Source organism: Drosophila guanche, unplaced genomic scaffold, assembly GCF_900245975.1.
Source record: "Drosophila guanche unplaced genomic scaffold, DGUA_6, whole genome shotgun sequence".
Lineage (NCBI taxonomy): Eukaryota > Metazoa > Arthropoda > Insecta > Diptera > Drosophilidae > Drosophila > Drosophila guanche.
In genome coordinates this window covers 3,164,936-3,181,539 of record NW_022995749.1, presented here as the reverse complement: position 1 = coordinate 3,181,539, position 16,604 = coordinate 3,164,936, and the positions used below count along the sequence as shown (strand labels likewise).

Below are 16,604 nucleotides of genomic sequence, written 5' to 3'. Positions count from 1 at the left end.
ACAGTCTAGTAAACAGTGGCAGCGGCAACCCTGTTGCCACAACAAACATGCATAAAAAATGACGACAGAGCAGAGCAGAGGCGCAGAGTAAACACAAAAAAAAACAAACAAACAACAACAAAAAGTGTTGCAAATTGAAAGCGGTTTTAGGACAGACCAGCGACCAGCATGGGTCCAGGTCAGGTCCGTCGAGAGCCACTCACCTGAATAGCTTCTATGGGAATGCTCTGGGAATGAATAGAAGGAAGTCTTCAATATTCTTTTTCGGAATTTATAATGATATTGGTCTGTCATTCTCCTGTAGCCAGGGAAACCCTGCGAATCGATATGTGTTCAAATGGAATTTTACATTCGACATATTCTGGCCTCCTCCCATGGCTGTATCGTTTGAGGGTTAGAAACCTCCTCCCGGACTCCCGGGTCAAACGACACATCACCAAGGGAACTCCACGTACGTGAAGCAATTCTGCAAATATCGAAATGTTCTAGGGCCTCCTCCACTCCACTAATGGAATTTCACATATTCGGGCTTTGCATGACAGTATCCGCCCCACAACTATACCCCACAACACACTGCCCGTGATTATTATTCATTTCCTTGGCAGTGGCTCGATAAAAACGCTTTTCCTGCACATTTTCACTGCACACCGCCTGCTGAGAGGCGCGCAATGCAGGCCGGCTGGCAGGCAGGCAGACAGGATGAGCCCTCAGCCCACGCCTGCGGTTGTCGCCAACACTTTCCACTTACGGCACACACAGAGTTTCACGCTCATACATAGTTTGGCAAGGGAAGAAGGAGGCTTGGGGCAGAAGACCCCTGAGAATGGGTTATGCACAGCGATAGCTGTTTGTTATTGCTTTAACCGGTCGACTGGTTCCGGTTATTGTTATATAGCTTCCATTGCATTCTGATGCACTTCCACCACCCCCTCCGCCAGTGGGCACTGCAGTTGTCATAAATAAAGGTCTTTCGACCTTTCCCTAAAATTCATTACAACATTTATGTGTGTACCTAATTTTTATTCAAAATTCAATAACTGAAAATTGTTATTTTGGGGTTTCCACCCCTTTTACTAAGTCATACATATATCGCCTGGGATTATCGCATCCTGATTTCAAATCGAGTTGGCAGCCCAGCCTCTGCCTTAACTGTCAAACGTCACCTGGAATGATTCGGCATTGCTCAGGTCGGGCTCAGAAAGTTGTATTCCTGTTTCTGTTCAGTTGTGAAAATTAAATCCGTCCTACGAAACGTTTCGGTAAAAAAAAATATTTTCATAGAATTGTGTTCCCAACAAAGTTTTTGTGCCAAATTAAAGAAATTAATTTACCAAATTGATTGAAAGCGAAATTTCAAGTCACCACCGAAAAAAAAGGAAATTTAAAATTGTTGGTTAACTTTTGCATTGGTTGCCGCTCATATCAAGATGAGGGCCGCCACCGCCTCCCACGCCCGGAGCCCATCAGCGGGCACTCCTGAGAAACGTGTTGTAGGAGCTCCGTCCCGACTTCGTTTCGTCAGTGAGTAACTCATACACACACACGAACACTTCTGCACACAAAGCAGATTCGTATCAATTGGAAAAAAAAGTATTTCAATGTCAGCGGAGAAAGAACGGAATAGAGGGAATAGAAAAATTAGCGAAAGGCAAAAAAAGAGCGAGGGGAGCGGCCCGTCGCGCAGGCAGGCAGCAACAAACAAAAAATACGAGCACAAAAAATGCGCGATTTACTTTGCCTCATAATTTCTGATCAACCGCGCACTCTCTCTCTCGCACGCCAGCTAGCTAGCTCTCCCTCTCTCTCGCTCTTGCTATTTCTTGGCCGCTCTCTCTCTCTCACTGTTTGCTGGTTTTTTGTTCTTGCTCAAAGTTACGCAATTATCGCTCTCGGTCATAGATTCGCATTTCTTTCGTTTCGTTTCGTTTTGTGGTTGTTGGTTTTCGCTGCAGCTTTTGCTTCGTTTTTTGTTTGAGAAACGTCACGCACACGTGTCTATTAATACATATGCATGCATGTGTGGGTTTGAGTGTTCTGCTGATAATATTTTCGCCTGCTTTGATAGATTTCCCCCCCGCGCGCGTCCCTGTCTTTTGGCACTTGACAACTGCGAAAAATATGCATTTTCATTATGAGACCGAACCGAAAGTCCCGAGTCCGCTGCGCATCATAAATATTCATTTATAATAAATTACCCAAGGCAGCTGCATGCAGTCAGTCCCCAAAGCAGTTTTCCTTATGTTTCCACTCATTTGTAAGTAGCGAAGCACATTGCGAATGTAGAAACAAGCAAATGCTACATATATATGTGTGAACGCACATAAATATTTTGGAACCGACGACTTGCTACTCTTCGTTTAAATGGCAGCTGCAGATGTGAATAAGTTCCGAATTACTTAAATATAATCAAGTGGCTTGTGAGATATTGTGAATTGATTTTATGGTTTTTATCATACATAGTTAATGTTAATAACTTGATAGTGATTTATCGGTTGGCAAAACAGCTTTGCAAGCGTGTGGGCCGAAGCCTATTACCTGCTGTAAGGGTATCGTTGCTGACAGGTTTGTGCCTGAGGTGTTTGCAGATAAGCAGAGTGAAAAATGTCTAAATTTAATTGAACCTCAATCCAATCCAAAAACCAGAAGCACCGCTGCCAAGAGTTTAACCAGTTTAGACACACTAACACAGATTTATACCCCACCCACCCCAAGAGAATGTAAATGTTAATTCGGGTTGCCATGGCGACTGGCGGCTGCTGCTACTACTACGTCACGTTTATCGCTATCTCGTGTCAAATCTATGGTTGGCACCGCGTTCACGAACTATTCGCGACGCCGCCTCTCTCTTTCTGCTTCTCGATTGTTTACATTTGGCCTATTCTCGCACGCTGTTCTCTCTCTCTCTGTCTATTTACCACTCACGCACTTTTTCTGTGCGTCGCGTCCCACTGCCAGATCGCGTCGTTTTGTTTGGAGTCAACGAACTTTTTGGCAAACGTGCTGCCCCACACACGCACTTTTTTTTCTCACTCTCTCTCTCACTTATTCCGGGTTTCTCTTCGTCTTTTTCTGTCTCTTTGTACACGCCGTGTGCGTGCGACGATGCGTAAGCTGCGAAATTTCTGTTCGCGAATTCTCGCGACCCATTTCCAAAACAGAAACAACAATTCGTAGCTGTACATATTTCACTTTTCTACGGTCTCACGTCGCGTTCGTTCACCTCTTCAAGGTGGTAAATGTGCGCCAACTTGGGAGCAGGTCGGGCTACAATAAGTGCTTCTTCACTCTGCACTCAGAGAAAAAGAGTTACACGAAGTGAAATAAGAAAAATAAGATGACACACTTGGAAATATAATTTGAAGACTATTTACATATCTTTTGTAATGTGTTTTATGAGCTTTTACTAATTTTGTTACCCTTTCTATTTATTTTCTTGCAGAAATGGCGGAGGGCAATGGCGAGCTGTTAGATGACATTAATCAGAAAGCCGATGACCGTGGCGATGGCGAACGTACAGAGGACTATCCCAAGCTGTTGGAATACGGTCTGGACAAGAAGGTAAGTTACCCATCATGATTTCTACTCTACTGTAAACCATAATTGCATGTTGTGTGTTTGCGTAGGTCGCTGGCAAACTGGATGAAATTTACAAAACCGGAAAACTTGCTCACGCCGAGCTGGATGAGCGCGCCCTGGACGCGCTCAAGGAGTTTCCCGTTGATGGTGCCTTGAATGTTCTGGGTCAGTTCCTCGAATCGAACCTGGAGCATGTGTCAAATAAGTCCGCCTACCTGTGTGGCGTGATGAAGACATACCGCCAAAAGAGTCGGGCTAGCCAACAGGGCGTGCCCGCGCCCGCCACTGCCGTACAGGTGAAAGGTCCCGACGAGGACAAGATCAAGAAGATCCTCGAGCGCACCGGCTACACATTAGATGTGACGACAGGTGGGTCTCATGACTGACTATTTGCCCTTGGTCTGGGTTTACTTATCGGGATCTAAACATAATCTTAAGGTCAACGAAAATACGGCGGACCGCCACCAGACTGGGAGGGCAACGTGCCCGGCAACGGATGTGAGGTGTTCTGCGGCAAGATACCCAAGGACATGTACGAGGATGAGCTCATACCGCTCTTCGAGAACTGTGGCACAATCTGGGACCTCCGCCTTATGATGGACCCGATGACAGGCACAAATCGTGGTTATGCATTTGTCACATTCACAAACCGCGATGCGGCCGTCAATGCAGTGCGCCAGGTATTTATGCCAACCATTGAATCGCCCCACCACAAACCCACCAGCCCCAGCCCCAGCCCAAGCCCAAGCCCAAGCCCAAGCAAAACCACTACCCTGAATCAGTGCTTTAATGTTTTTTATACGTATTGTTAACTATTACCGATATATACCTACATATCCTCCTATATATATACTCTATACTACATCTATAACGTATTGTATCCACATATTTGCTCTCGTGTTACGAAATCGAAACAAGTAGGAACAGCTATGCGGCCCACAAAAAAAAAAAAAAAAACACGAAAAACAACACAAAATTCGACCAAAAAGAAAGAGCAACATTTGCGGAAATCAGAGAAAAGAAACCCAACGATTCGGCGCTTTTAGATCCGACGAGAAAATTGTTGTGCAATTTTATTTAGTTTTTACCTATCGTATGCTAACTTTACAGTTACTTTCTGCTGTTACTCTGTACTTCTGCCAATGCCTAGTCTTGCCTACAATCTACATACAAAACAAACATTTATACAAATTTGAACCATAGGCAACGCTATCTGTCTCACTATCTGCTGTCTTACTTACTCTCCTGCTCTCTCTACTTGATCTTTCTGTAACTTGTAATGCATGTCCCACATATATGAGTTGTACTATTTAGTTGATCCGAAAGAATCTCTTCCCCTCAGCGCATTGAAATCGACCAAATTTCAGATTTGAAAAGAGTTCTCTCTATCTACAAAGAACATGAAAAAAGAAACAATCTGGCCTCCCTCTACACACACACACACACACAAACCACACACTCCCAACCCCCTGTCTATTATGTATTATTTGATAAACTATTTTCTTTTTAGTTGAATTCTATTTAATCTTAAGTCGAGCTATGTAGCCAACTATCAACTTTTGTAGCCATCTAAGCAGCGTGCGTGATCGATTACTGTCTGGTTTTATTTAGACGAGCATGTCCCCGAAATTCAGATCGTGATATACATTAATATGATATATCCCGTATGTGCCATGTACCTCTTTAACCACTTTAATCACTAACCAATGAAAAAACCTTTTCCTTTAACATTTCCCAACAACAACAAAAAAAAACATTCTATGCGGCCCGGCCCCGCCTCGATATGAAATTGGTAATGCAATAAAAATAAACAACTTTTAAAACTCTTTTTTTTTTTAGTTAACCATCCCCTAAAAAAAACCCCCAATTTAAACTGAATTATTTCCAAATTGATAATTAGTTGTTATGATTTTGTAATATTATTATTTATTTGAATTAACAGTGAATTGGTATTAAAAAGAAAACTCGTTTTACCTTCCCTTCCACCATTTAGCTCGATAATCACGAAATAAAACCCGGCAAGTGTCTGAAAATAAATATAAGCGTACCGAATCTGCGCCTTTTCGTAGGCAATATACCCAAGTCAAAGGGCAAAGATGAAATTTTAGAGGAATTTGGTAAACTTACAGGTAAATTGTCAAACAAAATTAACAACAACAAAAATGTATTTTAAATTATCATCAATTGGAGTGGAGCTGGAATGGCTGCCCCATACTCCGAAATCGGCTTTAAATTACAAAACAAAAATCCAATTGGCTAATGCAAAAAAAATACATGAATTGGCTAATTGCGGGAGAACAATAGCGAGAGGGGACTTCTGTTAGTGTTAGGAAAGGGTCGTTAGGATTTTTGAATTAAGTTTCAGTATAGATTAATTTATATTTATTTTTGTTTCACAACTCATTCTTACTATTCACCCCCACACTTCAACAACCATCCATACATCCATCCAAACAAAACCACCCAACCATCCGCCATTGCCATGTCCACATTTGAGAAAATGTAATGTTGAAAGGGCGTTCGTTCCATCCCCCCTTACCCCATTGAACCCATGCTGCCTGAGACACTCTTTTCAAATGTGCGCGCCCTGTCAAGCGATAGAAACCACCTCACCAAAAGCCACAATCATCATCGGATGCATTCCTAAGTTTTATCTTTTAGGTTGCCTCATAGCACAACCATACACCACACACACACACATAGAACAATGACACGCCCATTTCTGTTGTTGCCATTCGTTATAAGCTTAAATTGTCGTACAAGAATATTTCTTTTCAACTTATTTACATAATATCTCCAGTCATTAACTTTGCCTACGAAAATGAACCAAGAAAAAACAAAAACAAAAACAAAAACCAAACTGAAAATGAAAGAAATTTTTTAAATTATTTACCAAATCAATATGCATTCCAAAAACTTTCGTTTTCCATTATGTTCTATAACTACTACTATTCCACATTGTAAGAAAGCAGGCTACTAAGTACTACTACTACTGCTACTACTACTACTATCAAATAATACGTATACGCAGAGTTGAGTGTTCGAGCTAGAAAGTCATTCGATTTGAAACGAAATTAGCAAAAGCAAAAAAGGTAAGATCTGGTCGGTAAGGAGTGACTTTCTGGCTGTATATACAACATGTATATAGAACATGCCTGCAGAAAATGCCCTTTTGTTTTTGTGTTTTTTGTTTATCTTCCTTTCGTACTTATCATTCTGCATAGTAAGTACTAGACCAGTAGTGACAACAGTTAATCAACATCAACATCAACATCAACTGGAAACAACTACTAGCTGAAACAGTCCAACCAAATAGCTAAAGAATCTCAACCCTTTTTTGAGTAAATTCCATTTTTATTTGGCACGCATACAAAGTATAAAAAGAAAACCTACTAAAGTCTAGATTCTAGAGTTTCACACTTTCTCCCACATATGAGAATAAGTTACTATACCTATACCATCACCCATACTCCCCCCCCCCCCCCCCCCCCCACAAAACAACACCACCCACCACACACACCCCAAACAAACACACCCAAAAAAAACCCACAAAAAAACCAAAANCCAAAACAATCCAAAATCAAATCGCAGTACCAATGGAATACAAATTTTTCATAGCAAATCAAAATTTTCTTTTGTTTTGTGTGAACTTTTAAACAATTGCAGCTAAATGATTTTGAAATTCGGAAAGGCAAAAAGATTGGTGTTACGATATCATTTAACAATCACCGGCTATTTGTCGGCAATATACCTAAGAATAGAGATCGCGACGAATTAATTGAGGAATTTTCTAAACATGCACGTAAGTGATCCAAAAACCAAACAGCAACAACAACCAACCACAAAAACAAAGCAAAAGACCCAACAAAAAAAAAAACAAAATATATCATAATATAATAATAATACCTAGACCCTCTAGCCCCCACCAGACCCTAGACCCTAGACCAGTCCAGCACATCCCCCAATTGGCTCCCGTAATTGGCCGAAATGAATATTTGTTCATATATACAATATATAAATAATCTAATCAATGTTTTTAGGGGCGATACTTGCAGAATGTGAAAAGAGCATGGAAGCCTGTTTATGATGCCAAATATCAATTGGATTTTTGTTTTGCAATTTTCGCTTTTAAAACGCTTTAACAACTCAAATTGATAACAAAATTATTATACACTCCAAAGTATCCCACCAAATAAATCGAACAGCATCCTAACCGGAGAGACCAGGAATAAGGCCGGGCTTCCTTCCATTGATTAAAAAGGAATGTGAAGCCCTGCCTTTGGGTCAATTGATTTAAACATATTTCTTCTGTCATTCTCTATTCTCTCTCACTCATTCTCTCTAACTTTAAGCGCTGTTAGTAAATACAACAAACAATTAATTGTCTTATTATTTTTAGCTTCATTTTTTCCCAATTTTTAAATGTGCCCAATTTGTTGACGTTGAAAACCTGTAGCTAAACAATTCGCCAAAAAAACAAACAAAAACCAAACAAAAAAAGCTGGAAAACATTTTGAATATTTTTGAAAAACGAAAAAGGGACAAACTTAGTTTTTGTTTTAGTGCAGACTTATACATACAATACATACGATTATTTATCATATACAATATATAGATAACAAACACGGTGCACACCAAACAAACTGAAACCAAAAACCGAATCAAACGATCCCCCACCCTGAAACCAAAACACACAATTCGTCTACTCAAATCGATATGTTCTGGCCTATTCACGTTGAATATATATATATTATATAATACTACTTAATGACTGGAGACAACAACAAGCCTTTAAAAAGAAAACTCATTTTACTCTATCTCTATGTGTAGCTATCTCTATCTCTCACATAAGCGCCACTATATACCCAGAGCAATTGAACTGAACCAAAATAAAATCGAATCGATATATGAAAACAACTCGAAAGAACCAAAATTCGAAATTTCTCTGCCCATTTTTTGTTGTTTCGTTCGTTACTGTTCTCTCTCTCTCTCTCTGTCTATCGAACTCTTTTTGTATCTCAGTGTACACTCTCTCTCTCTCTCTCTATATATATATATCTCTATCTCTCTCTCTCTCTTCCTTACACTGTCTAACTCTGGCTATGTTTGTGTTATTGTTATTGTTTCCATTAATACTACTCGAATCGAAAAGAATTTACCCCCAGCCCAGCCCCCCAGCTCAATGTGTGCTCTACTCGTACTCGTACTTCGTGTTGTGTTTTTGGTTCTACATCGATTGTTCGTTGTCGTATTCCTTTGTTTTGTTGGTTACTTTTGTTCGTTTTACTGCCACATGTACTATATACATAATATACAATCAAAACAACAACCAAATAGCAATACCAGAGGTTTTTTTAAGTGTTTTTCTAAGTGTGTGTTTCGTTTTAAAATACTCTCTCTCTCTCTCTCTCTCTCTAAACGTACTCAACATATCCTCCTATCCGTTACTCTCTCTCTCTCTGTCTCTCAGTAAAAGTTTGTCTCCAAAATCTCGATCCTTGCATACCCCACCCCGCCAACTACTACCCACACAAAATACCGAAAATGTTACTAGCTTCAAAAATATTTCAAAAAGTTTTAAGCAAAAGCAAACTAAAGCAATTGTTGGCATTGGTTTTCAAAATCAAATTACAATATACATAAATACATACATAAACATATGTAAATATAAATATATTTTGTGCAAAAACAAATGCGGATATCGGAAAGATTCATTATTTTACATAACAAATGATAAACTCTGCTTTTCGTGTAAGATTTTGTGCATTTCTGTTCGCATATTCCATGTATGTATGTGTATACCTTATACATAAGTATGTATGTGTGTATGTATTTATGTGTCTTATCATATATACTCTGTCTCTCTCTCTCTCTCTCTTACACATACACTTTGATACGCACACACTTGCCAATACCAATACCAATACCAGACACAAATACTTTTTTGTTGTATTTCTTTCGTTGTATTTCTATTTTTTACATATGCAACCAACTAATCATACAAATAAATTGCATTCGAATTGATAACGTGAATTTCTATTCCTCGTACCTAAATGACATTTTTTTCGTATATTTATAAATAAATCTGAACCCGAATCTGAACCTATAGCTGGCCTTTACGAGGTAATCATATACAGTTCACCAGATGATAAGAAAAAGAATCGCGGCTTCTGCTTTCTCGAATACGAGTCCCACAAGGCGGCGTCTTTGGCCAAACGAAGACTTGGCACTGGTAGAATTAAGGTGAGTAATTCCCCCCAACATGCTCAATATAAGAGATATCTAACGAAACCTTTTTCTCTCGCAGGTATGGGGATGTGATATAATAGTCGACTGGGCCGATCCACAGGAAGAGCCAGACGAGCAAACTATGTCTAAGGTTAAAGTTCTGTATGTACGAAATCTAACCCAAGATGTCACAGAGGAAAAATTAAAGGTGAGTTCTGCAATCTGAAAAGCGTTAGGAAAATAAATTCTACATCGATTCAATCCATAGGAACAATTTGAGCAATATGGCAAAGTAGAACGCGTTAAGAAAATTAAAGACTATGCCTTTATACACTTTGAGGATCGTGATAGCGCCGTCGAAGCTATGCGTGGCCTTAATGGCAAGGAGATCGGCGCCTCGAATATTGAGGTAGGTGCAACAATTACCCCAAATCTCAAACCTCTTTCTCACTCCCCACAACTCTTTAGGTCTCACTCGCCAAACCGCCTTCAGACAAAAAGAAAAAGGAGGAAATTCTGCGCGCACGTGAACGTCGCATGATGCAAATGATGCAGGCCCGCCCCGGCCTTGTGGGGTATGTACTTCCAGCTCCAGCTACAGCTCCAGCTACAGCTCCATTCCACTCCAATCCTTGTCGAGCACAACAACAATGTACAAATCACACACTGGCGCAAAATTCCAAAATCGCAAAAAGAAAAAGAAACAATGCAAAAATGTTTGCATTCCATTGGGCATAAATGAATTTCGATCAATCCCAAATAATCTGAGTGTCTGTTTGCTTTTCAAGTCGCCTGCCACTAGCTTATCCTGAGTTGCAATTAATTTATATATTACTTTCTATTTTCTTTCTTTTATTCTTTCTTTGCCCTGCGCGAATACATGCACACACACACGATAATGATCCACTCCAAACCAAAACAAATCCAAAATTTATACTCAATCCCATTTTGTTGCATTTGGGGTAATCCTTGTAAAGATTTGAAACATTGTCTCCATACAGAAATCTGTCGCCTACACATCCCAGCATGATGTCCTTGACGCCAATGCGCCTGCCAGGTGCGCGCATGCCGCCGCTCCGTACGCCGATACCTCGCGAATACGGTAAGTTTGGCAAATTGGCCAAGTGAATCCCATCCAGATACATTCTAGATGTCTGTATGTATATGCATATGTACATATATATACTCGAACCATCTCTGCCAGTTGATGATAATGATGATGATGGTGCAGAGAGAGAGTGAAGGCCGCAAGCGCCTTCCTTTTGGGACTCAACGCGATTGAGCAAACCTAAAAATACTTTATACATTTTGTTAATTTGGTTTAGTTATCGTAGTCAGTTAGCCAAGTTGTTAGGCACACTCACACTCGCACACACAACACACATATACTAACACCAAAACATATTGAAACATCTATTTCCACGGTACTTATTTGATAGGTTTGTGTTCTAGTTCTAGTTGAGAGTCTAACCAAAGTAAGCTACTTTTGGAGCACTGCACAGGTGCTGCAAGGTTTAAACTTAGCCTAAAACACTAATCCGGTCTGCAGTTTAAGTCTTAAGTTATATGAAATATCATGTCCACCATTGAACGCAACGTTTTGTTCTTATTTTGGTTCATCTTCTTGATTATTGTTTCTGTTACTGTCTCGCCTCATCATTTTAGTTAGTTCTTTAAGGCGCGCTCTACCCACTAACAATGTACGCTCGTCCCTCCCCCCCAGACCTCTCTTACCACCTATCACACACACACACACACACACACAAACACACACACACAGTTACCTAGAGCCCTTTAAAGTCACGCTTAGCACTGCCCTCGAGCCCCAGAGACCCCGTCGTGTACTCTTTTGAAAAAAGAATCCAGCTAGATTGATATTACTAACCCTCCACTAACTCTTAACTCGCATCTGAAACGATGAGAACGGAACATTGGAAACCAATTCAAACCTGAACATAACCTCACTTCTCACTTGTTTTTATTGTTTTTCGTTTCGTTGTTTCATTCTACTAATCGTAAATCTCATTTTCAATATTCGCATTTGCAAGTTATGTGTCAATATCGCTCTCTCTCTCTTTAAACTCTTGTTCTATTTATTCGTTATTTTGTTTATTTGCATGTCCGTTTTATGTTTCTTTTTCGATGTTGTCGATTTTGTTTCTGTTTGTTCAACCCTCTCCTTCCGTCCCAAATCCTACCCCGAACTCTCTCTTTGTCGCAGCCAAGTGCCAACAACTACAACTACAACATTGCCTACTCTCATAACCAAATCATCCAAAGCCAAAACCAAATAACCAGCCACCCCATAGAACATTAGCCATTAAACCTTAAACGTTGTTCATAGTTGTTTATGATAATTAAATGTTGCAATTGTGTTCTCTGTGTAGCGAATGTTAAGCACCCTGTATACTGTTTGATGTTATATCACCGGTAAGTAATCCTCAAGTCTCATCTACTTAAACGACCCAAACGACCCAGCCCCAGCCACAGCCACAGCCACAGATCCCCATCCCCCGACACATCCACACCTCCTTGTGAACATCCTCCGATTGCGTTACAGTACGCGCCCAATTCGTGCAACATTGGCAAAAGCGAAACAATTGGCAGCATCTCGAGAGAGCAGAGCGACGAGGAGCTTAGCATAGGACTAGGTCTCAGCACTAATCCAGACTGGGCCAGACCACATCACTAATCCAAGCCAACCTATCCGCCTTCCTCCTCCACCATGTCCTGCACAACATTATTTAGAGGTCGACTATGACTATTTTGGGTACCCGGAATACCGTCCTGGCTATGCCAACACCGAGTTCTATTATGACGATCTGTACCGCACCTACGAAGGTGATTACAATTACTATGACTATCCGACTGCCCCAAATGCCGGCAGCAGCAGCATTCACAACAGCCTCGGAGGCGGCATCGGAGCCGGAATCGCTGGGCCCTCAGCAAGCGGAGCCACGCAGCGCTCCTCGAGACCACATGCAAGTGCCTCAAGCCACTCGACCAATTCGTCGGCCGCTATGGTGCGTTATAAATAGATTATTTTCGCCACTCCCGAATCGGACAACAAACCGAATCAGAATTAAAAACCAGATCACACGCACACAGAAACACACGAGAATTGTACAACATTTCTGTTACTGTATTTTGTATTTGTTTTATTTGTTTGATCCTTCAGTCTCTTCCTTTAACCAAAAGTAGCGTTGAATTATGTATATTTTGAGTATTCATTTGTGTATATATTTGTTTATGCTTTTCTAATGCTTTTTGTTGAATTGTTTTTGATTTTTGTTGTTGCCTTAACGACCGATGCTTTAATTTCCCAAAACAATATTTTCTTCGTTTCGTTTACAAAGTCAAAATTTGCACGTTACCCGATGCTGAAAATTCCACCACACCGACACGCTCACCCATATGCACCCAAAAAAAATACAGCACACCCACACGCCTACAAACATGTGCACGCCCATTGACGGGGAAAAAACGAAGGAGTTTACATATATTCGCTGCTTGTATCGCTTTATTTCGTATCGCGTTTGTTCTGGGACAAACGAGAGATCCTCCGCACCGCCACGCCATTGACAATTTAACAATTTGTGCTTTTATCTTATGCTTTGCTTGTACATAAATAAATATCGCTACATAATTTACACCCTTAATTGCACAACCCCATTGCCATTGCCATTGCCATTGCCATCGCCCTGTCAGGCTTAATTAACCATTAATTATACATTTATGAGCTGAACACAGCGTGCTCTCGATATAATTTTAATTCCATTATTTTTTAGCAATTAAGTGAAGCGCTTTTAGTTTTAAATATTATTGCATTCCCTGATGCGTCGCCCTATATTGTTATTATTGTTAAAATTAAATTTAAAGTTTAGCTCTATGTTTGTGCCAGTGCTTTAATAAACCATTAACCGCATACGCTTATTGTAAATTCTAATTTCTAATCAAATTTACAAACTTGGTAAAGTACGTTTTTTTTTGTTATTTTTAAATATTGTGTCAATCGCAAGAGGAAAAAACTTTTGTTGCTTGGACATACCACCAAACCAATACATAGACGTGTCCAGCGACCCAGATCGATCCGTTGCTATAAGTATCTATTATAATATCCGATTGAAGCAAGACAAGACTTTACCTAACTAGTTAAATGTTCACTCAGCTCACACGATACAGAGAAGCAAACAAAATATCTATTTGATTACAGTATATTTTTGAATATTTGTCAACATCAGACGCATCTCTATATCAATATATACATATATCTTATATGCATACACTACATCGTGTATGTACAATCAATCAAAAACCAGTTTACACCAAGAATCTAACGCGTTTATTTCGATTTTTTCTTTTCTTTTCTTTCTTTTTATGTGTTCTTGTTATATACTTATCTATATACAAACAATTCATTTGTTTTTCGGTACAATATGACAAAACAAAAACAAACAAAAATCTTCAAAAATTATATATATGTTCGTCAAAAACCAAAACCAAAACCAAAACCAAAACCAAAAAATGCCCACACTAAAATTATGAATTCTCTATATCTCTGCCATTCACCTAAATCGATATCGAAATCAACCAACCAAAACGACCAAACAAAAAAATTAAAATCAAAATCAAAATCAAAAACAAAACCATACAAAAATCCATCGATTACCTTTCTCTTTCGAAAACCAAATACCAAAACCGTTTTTCTGACCACCCAACTTCCCCCCACCATACTTTCTGAACAAACCAAATTCGAAATTCTCATCGATTCGACTGCCAAACAATTTCCAATCCAAATCCAATACCCCGACAACTCCAAAATGTATTTTCATCTTGCTTACTTTCATTTGATTTGAAATGACCAAAATTTGACAATTATCTTGGCGATCCATATATATACAAACACAATTTCAAATATTTATATAATGCAAACTATCAAATTGTAAAATGCAAAAACGATTCGAACCAATCTCAAAACTCGAAAAACCAAAAACGCAAAAACGAAAATGAAATTCGAAAAATTCGAAAAATCAAACCAACAACCGACAACGAATGATGTGGATAATGATGGATAATGGAACCGAATCTGGAATCACGATATGAATCCATCTACACACGAACACGCGCACACACACACACACACACACACACACACACACACATACACAAACACCACACTTATACCCTCACAAACGCCACGCTCATGCATGATATGGTGATGATGATGATGACGATGTCGATTATGATGATGATGCCATGTGTGGATTGTGTTGATGATGATGATGATGATGGCCATATAATAGGGGGCTGGTCGTGGGCATGGAACCACAGCGCAGCGTGGCAGAGCCGTTGGCCAGCGTGGCAGCATCAGTCGTCAGGGGGCCCTAACAGTGCCACAGGCGGCGGGAGCGGCAGCGGCGGCGGCGGGACAGGCGGCGGCGGTAGCTCAGCGGGGGGCCACCGGTCAGGGGGCGCTGGCAGCAACCGGGGGGGTCCGTGGGGTGGCACAAACGCGTCACAGCGCTCGTGGCACCCGGCACGTCAAGCCGCTACAAAATTTACCAGGTGAGCTCAACAAAAAACCAAACCAAAAAGTACCAAAACAAAATATAACAGCAATCAAAAAAACTACAGAGATAAAACACAACCACAACAATCAATCAACCAACTACAAACCAAACGAAACTATCAAACCGAATGAACTCAAAGCTAAAACTCCCAACAACCTACGTCAAAAGAAAACTGCAAAGACAATCCAACTACAGCAGCTGCAACCCAGCAAGAAGTAAATTGCAAATGTCAAATTCATATAAATTAATAAGTAAAGCCAAGTAAAATGTAAACGAACCCATACACCCACCTGTCCACCACCCACACCACACCACACACCTCACACACACACTCACACACACACAAGTACACTCCCTTTCGCTGATCCATAACGCGCACAAGAACCGAAATGAACCACTCGAGAGATAGCAGCCATTGCTATCGTGTGAATCCCAAGAACCCAAGTCCCCTCAATGTCGTGTATCTCGCATTTGTAAACTTCTAAATGTTGTAAAAGTTCTACCCAGCTCCCGAACCGAACCCCCCACCTTAACCCACGATGTTGTGTTCTTTTTTCTATATATTTCTATAATCACGAATTATACAGTTTCCTTTCTTTTTTGTTTTTTGTTTTAATTGTGTTCACTGTAGTTGTGCTTTTGCTGCTTACGATTTATTGGTGTGTGCGCTGTATGTCGTCTCATTTGGGGAACTTTAACAGATTTCCGTATAATTTCATTTCTTTGTGTCGGCGCTGAAATGTATGCTACACTTTTTTGATGCATGCCCTCTCGTGATTGCCTATCTCTTATTCTTTCTTGTCTTAAATGTAAGCAGCAATACACACACACACACACACACACATAAACACACCTCAATTTTCAATTTTCAAACAAGAACCCAAAAATATATGGAAAGCCATAATAAGAAATTATTTGATTGTTTAATTGCATATTGATGCGGATGTGATGTGTGTCTAATTGTATTATGATCAGTGTCTGCTGTGTAAACGTCTATGAATCGATTAGTATATCTACATCTGCATACACAAACACACACAAACACACCAATATCCTATCCAGGAGATTCGCACAAGATTTTTGTCACTTACTAATTAAAAGTTAAGCAAGTATCTACATGGAAGAGTGTCCCATTTTTGTCTCTAATTGCCCCACCCTTCATAGAAAGCAAGCAGAATGAAAGTAAAAGAGAGAGGAGTCCTCCAAAATGTTGACGTACGTGTATATAAT

At 40.0% G+C, this 16,604-nt stretch overlaps 1 protein-coding gene across 28 annotated transcripts in view; it reads left to right on the top strand.

Annotated features, from left to right (window-relative positions):
- Positions 1 to 16,604, top strand: part of LOC117584943 (heterogeneous nuclear ribonucleoprotein R) — a 50,604-nt gene that overhangs the window by 30,959 nt on the left and 3,041 nt on the right. For 4 of the 28 annotated variants that reach the window (XM_034274111.1, XM_034274103.1, XM_034274107.1 and 1 more), the window contains 12 exons: positions 3,440 to 3,558; positions 3,624 to 3,945; positions 4,015 to 4,256; positions 5,570 to 5,705; positions 9,686 to 9,819; positions 9,884 to 10,012; positions 10,073 to 10,213; positions 10,273 to 10,379; positions 10,782 to 10,906; positions 12,553 to 12,827; positions 15,108 to 15,369; positions 15,439 to 15,589. In XM_034274111.1, coding sequence (XP_034130002.1) covers positions 3,440 to 3,558; positions 3,624 to 3,945; positions 4,015 to 4,256; positions 5,570 to 5,705; positions 9,686 to 9,819; positions 9,884 to 10,012; positions 10,073 to 10,213; positions 10,273 to 10,379; positions 10,782 to 10,906; positions 12,553 to 12,827; positions 15,108 to 15,369; positions 15,439 to 15,589 — 2,143 coding nt within the window. Of the gene's footprint in view, positions 1 to 3,439; positions 3,559 to 3,623; positions 3,946 to 4,014; positions 4,257 to 5,569; positions 5,706 to 7,242; positions 7,379 to 9,685; positions 9,820 to 9,883; positions 10,013 to 10,072; positions 10,214 to 10,272; positions 10,380 to 10,781; positions 10,907 to 12,191; positions 12,235 to 12,552; positions 12,828 to 15,107; positions 15,370 to 15,438; positions 15,590 to 16,604 lie in introns of all 28 variants that reach the window. The other 24 variants (XM_034274110.1, XM_034274109.1, XM_034274113.1 and 21 more) reach the window with 16 other exon arrangements.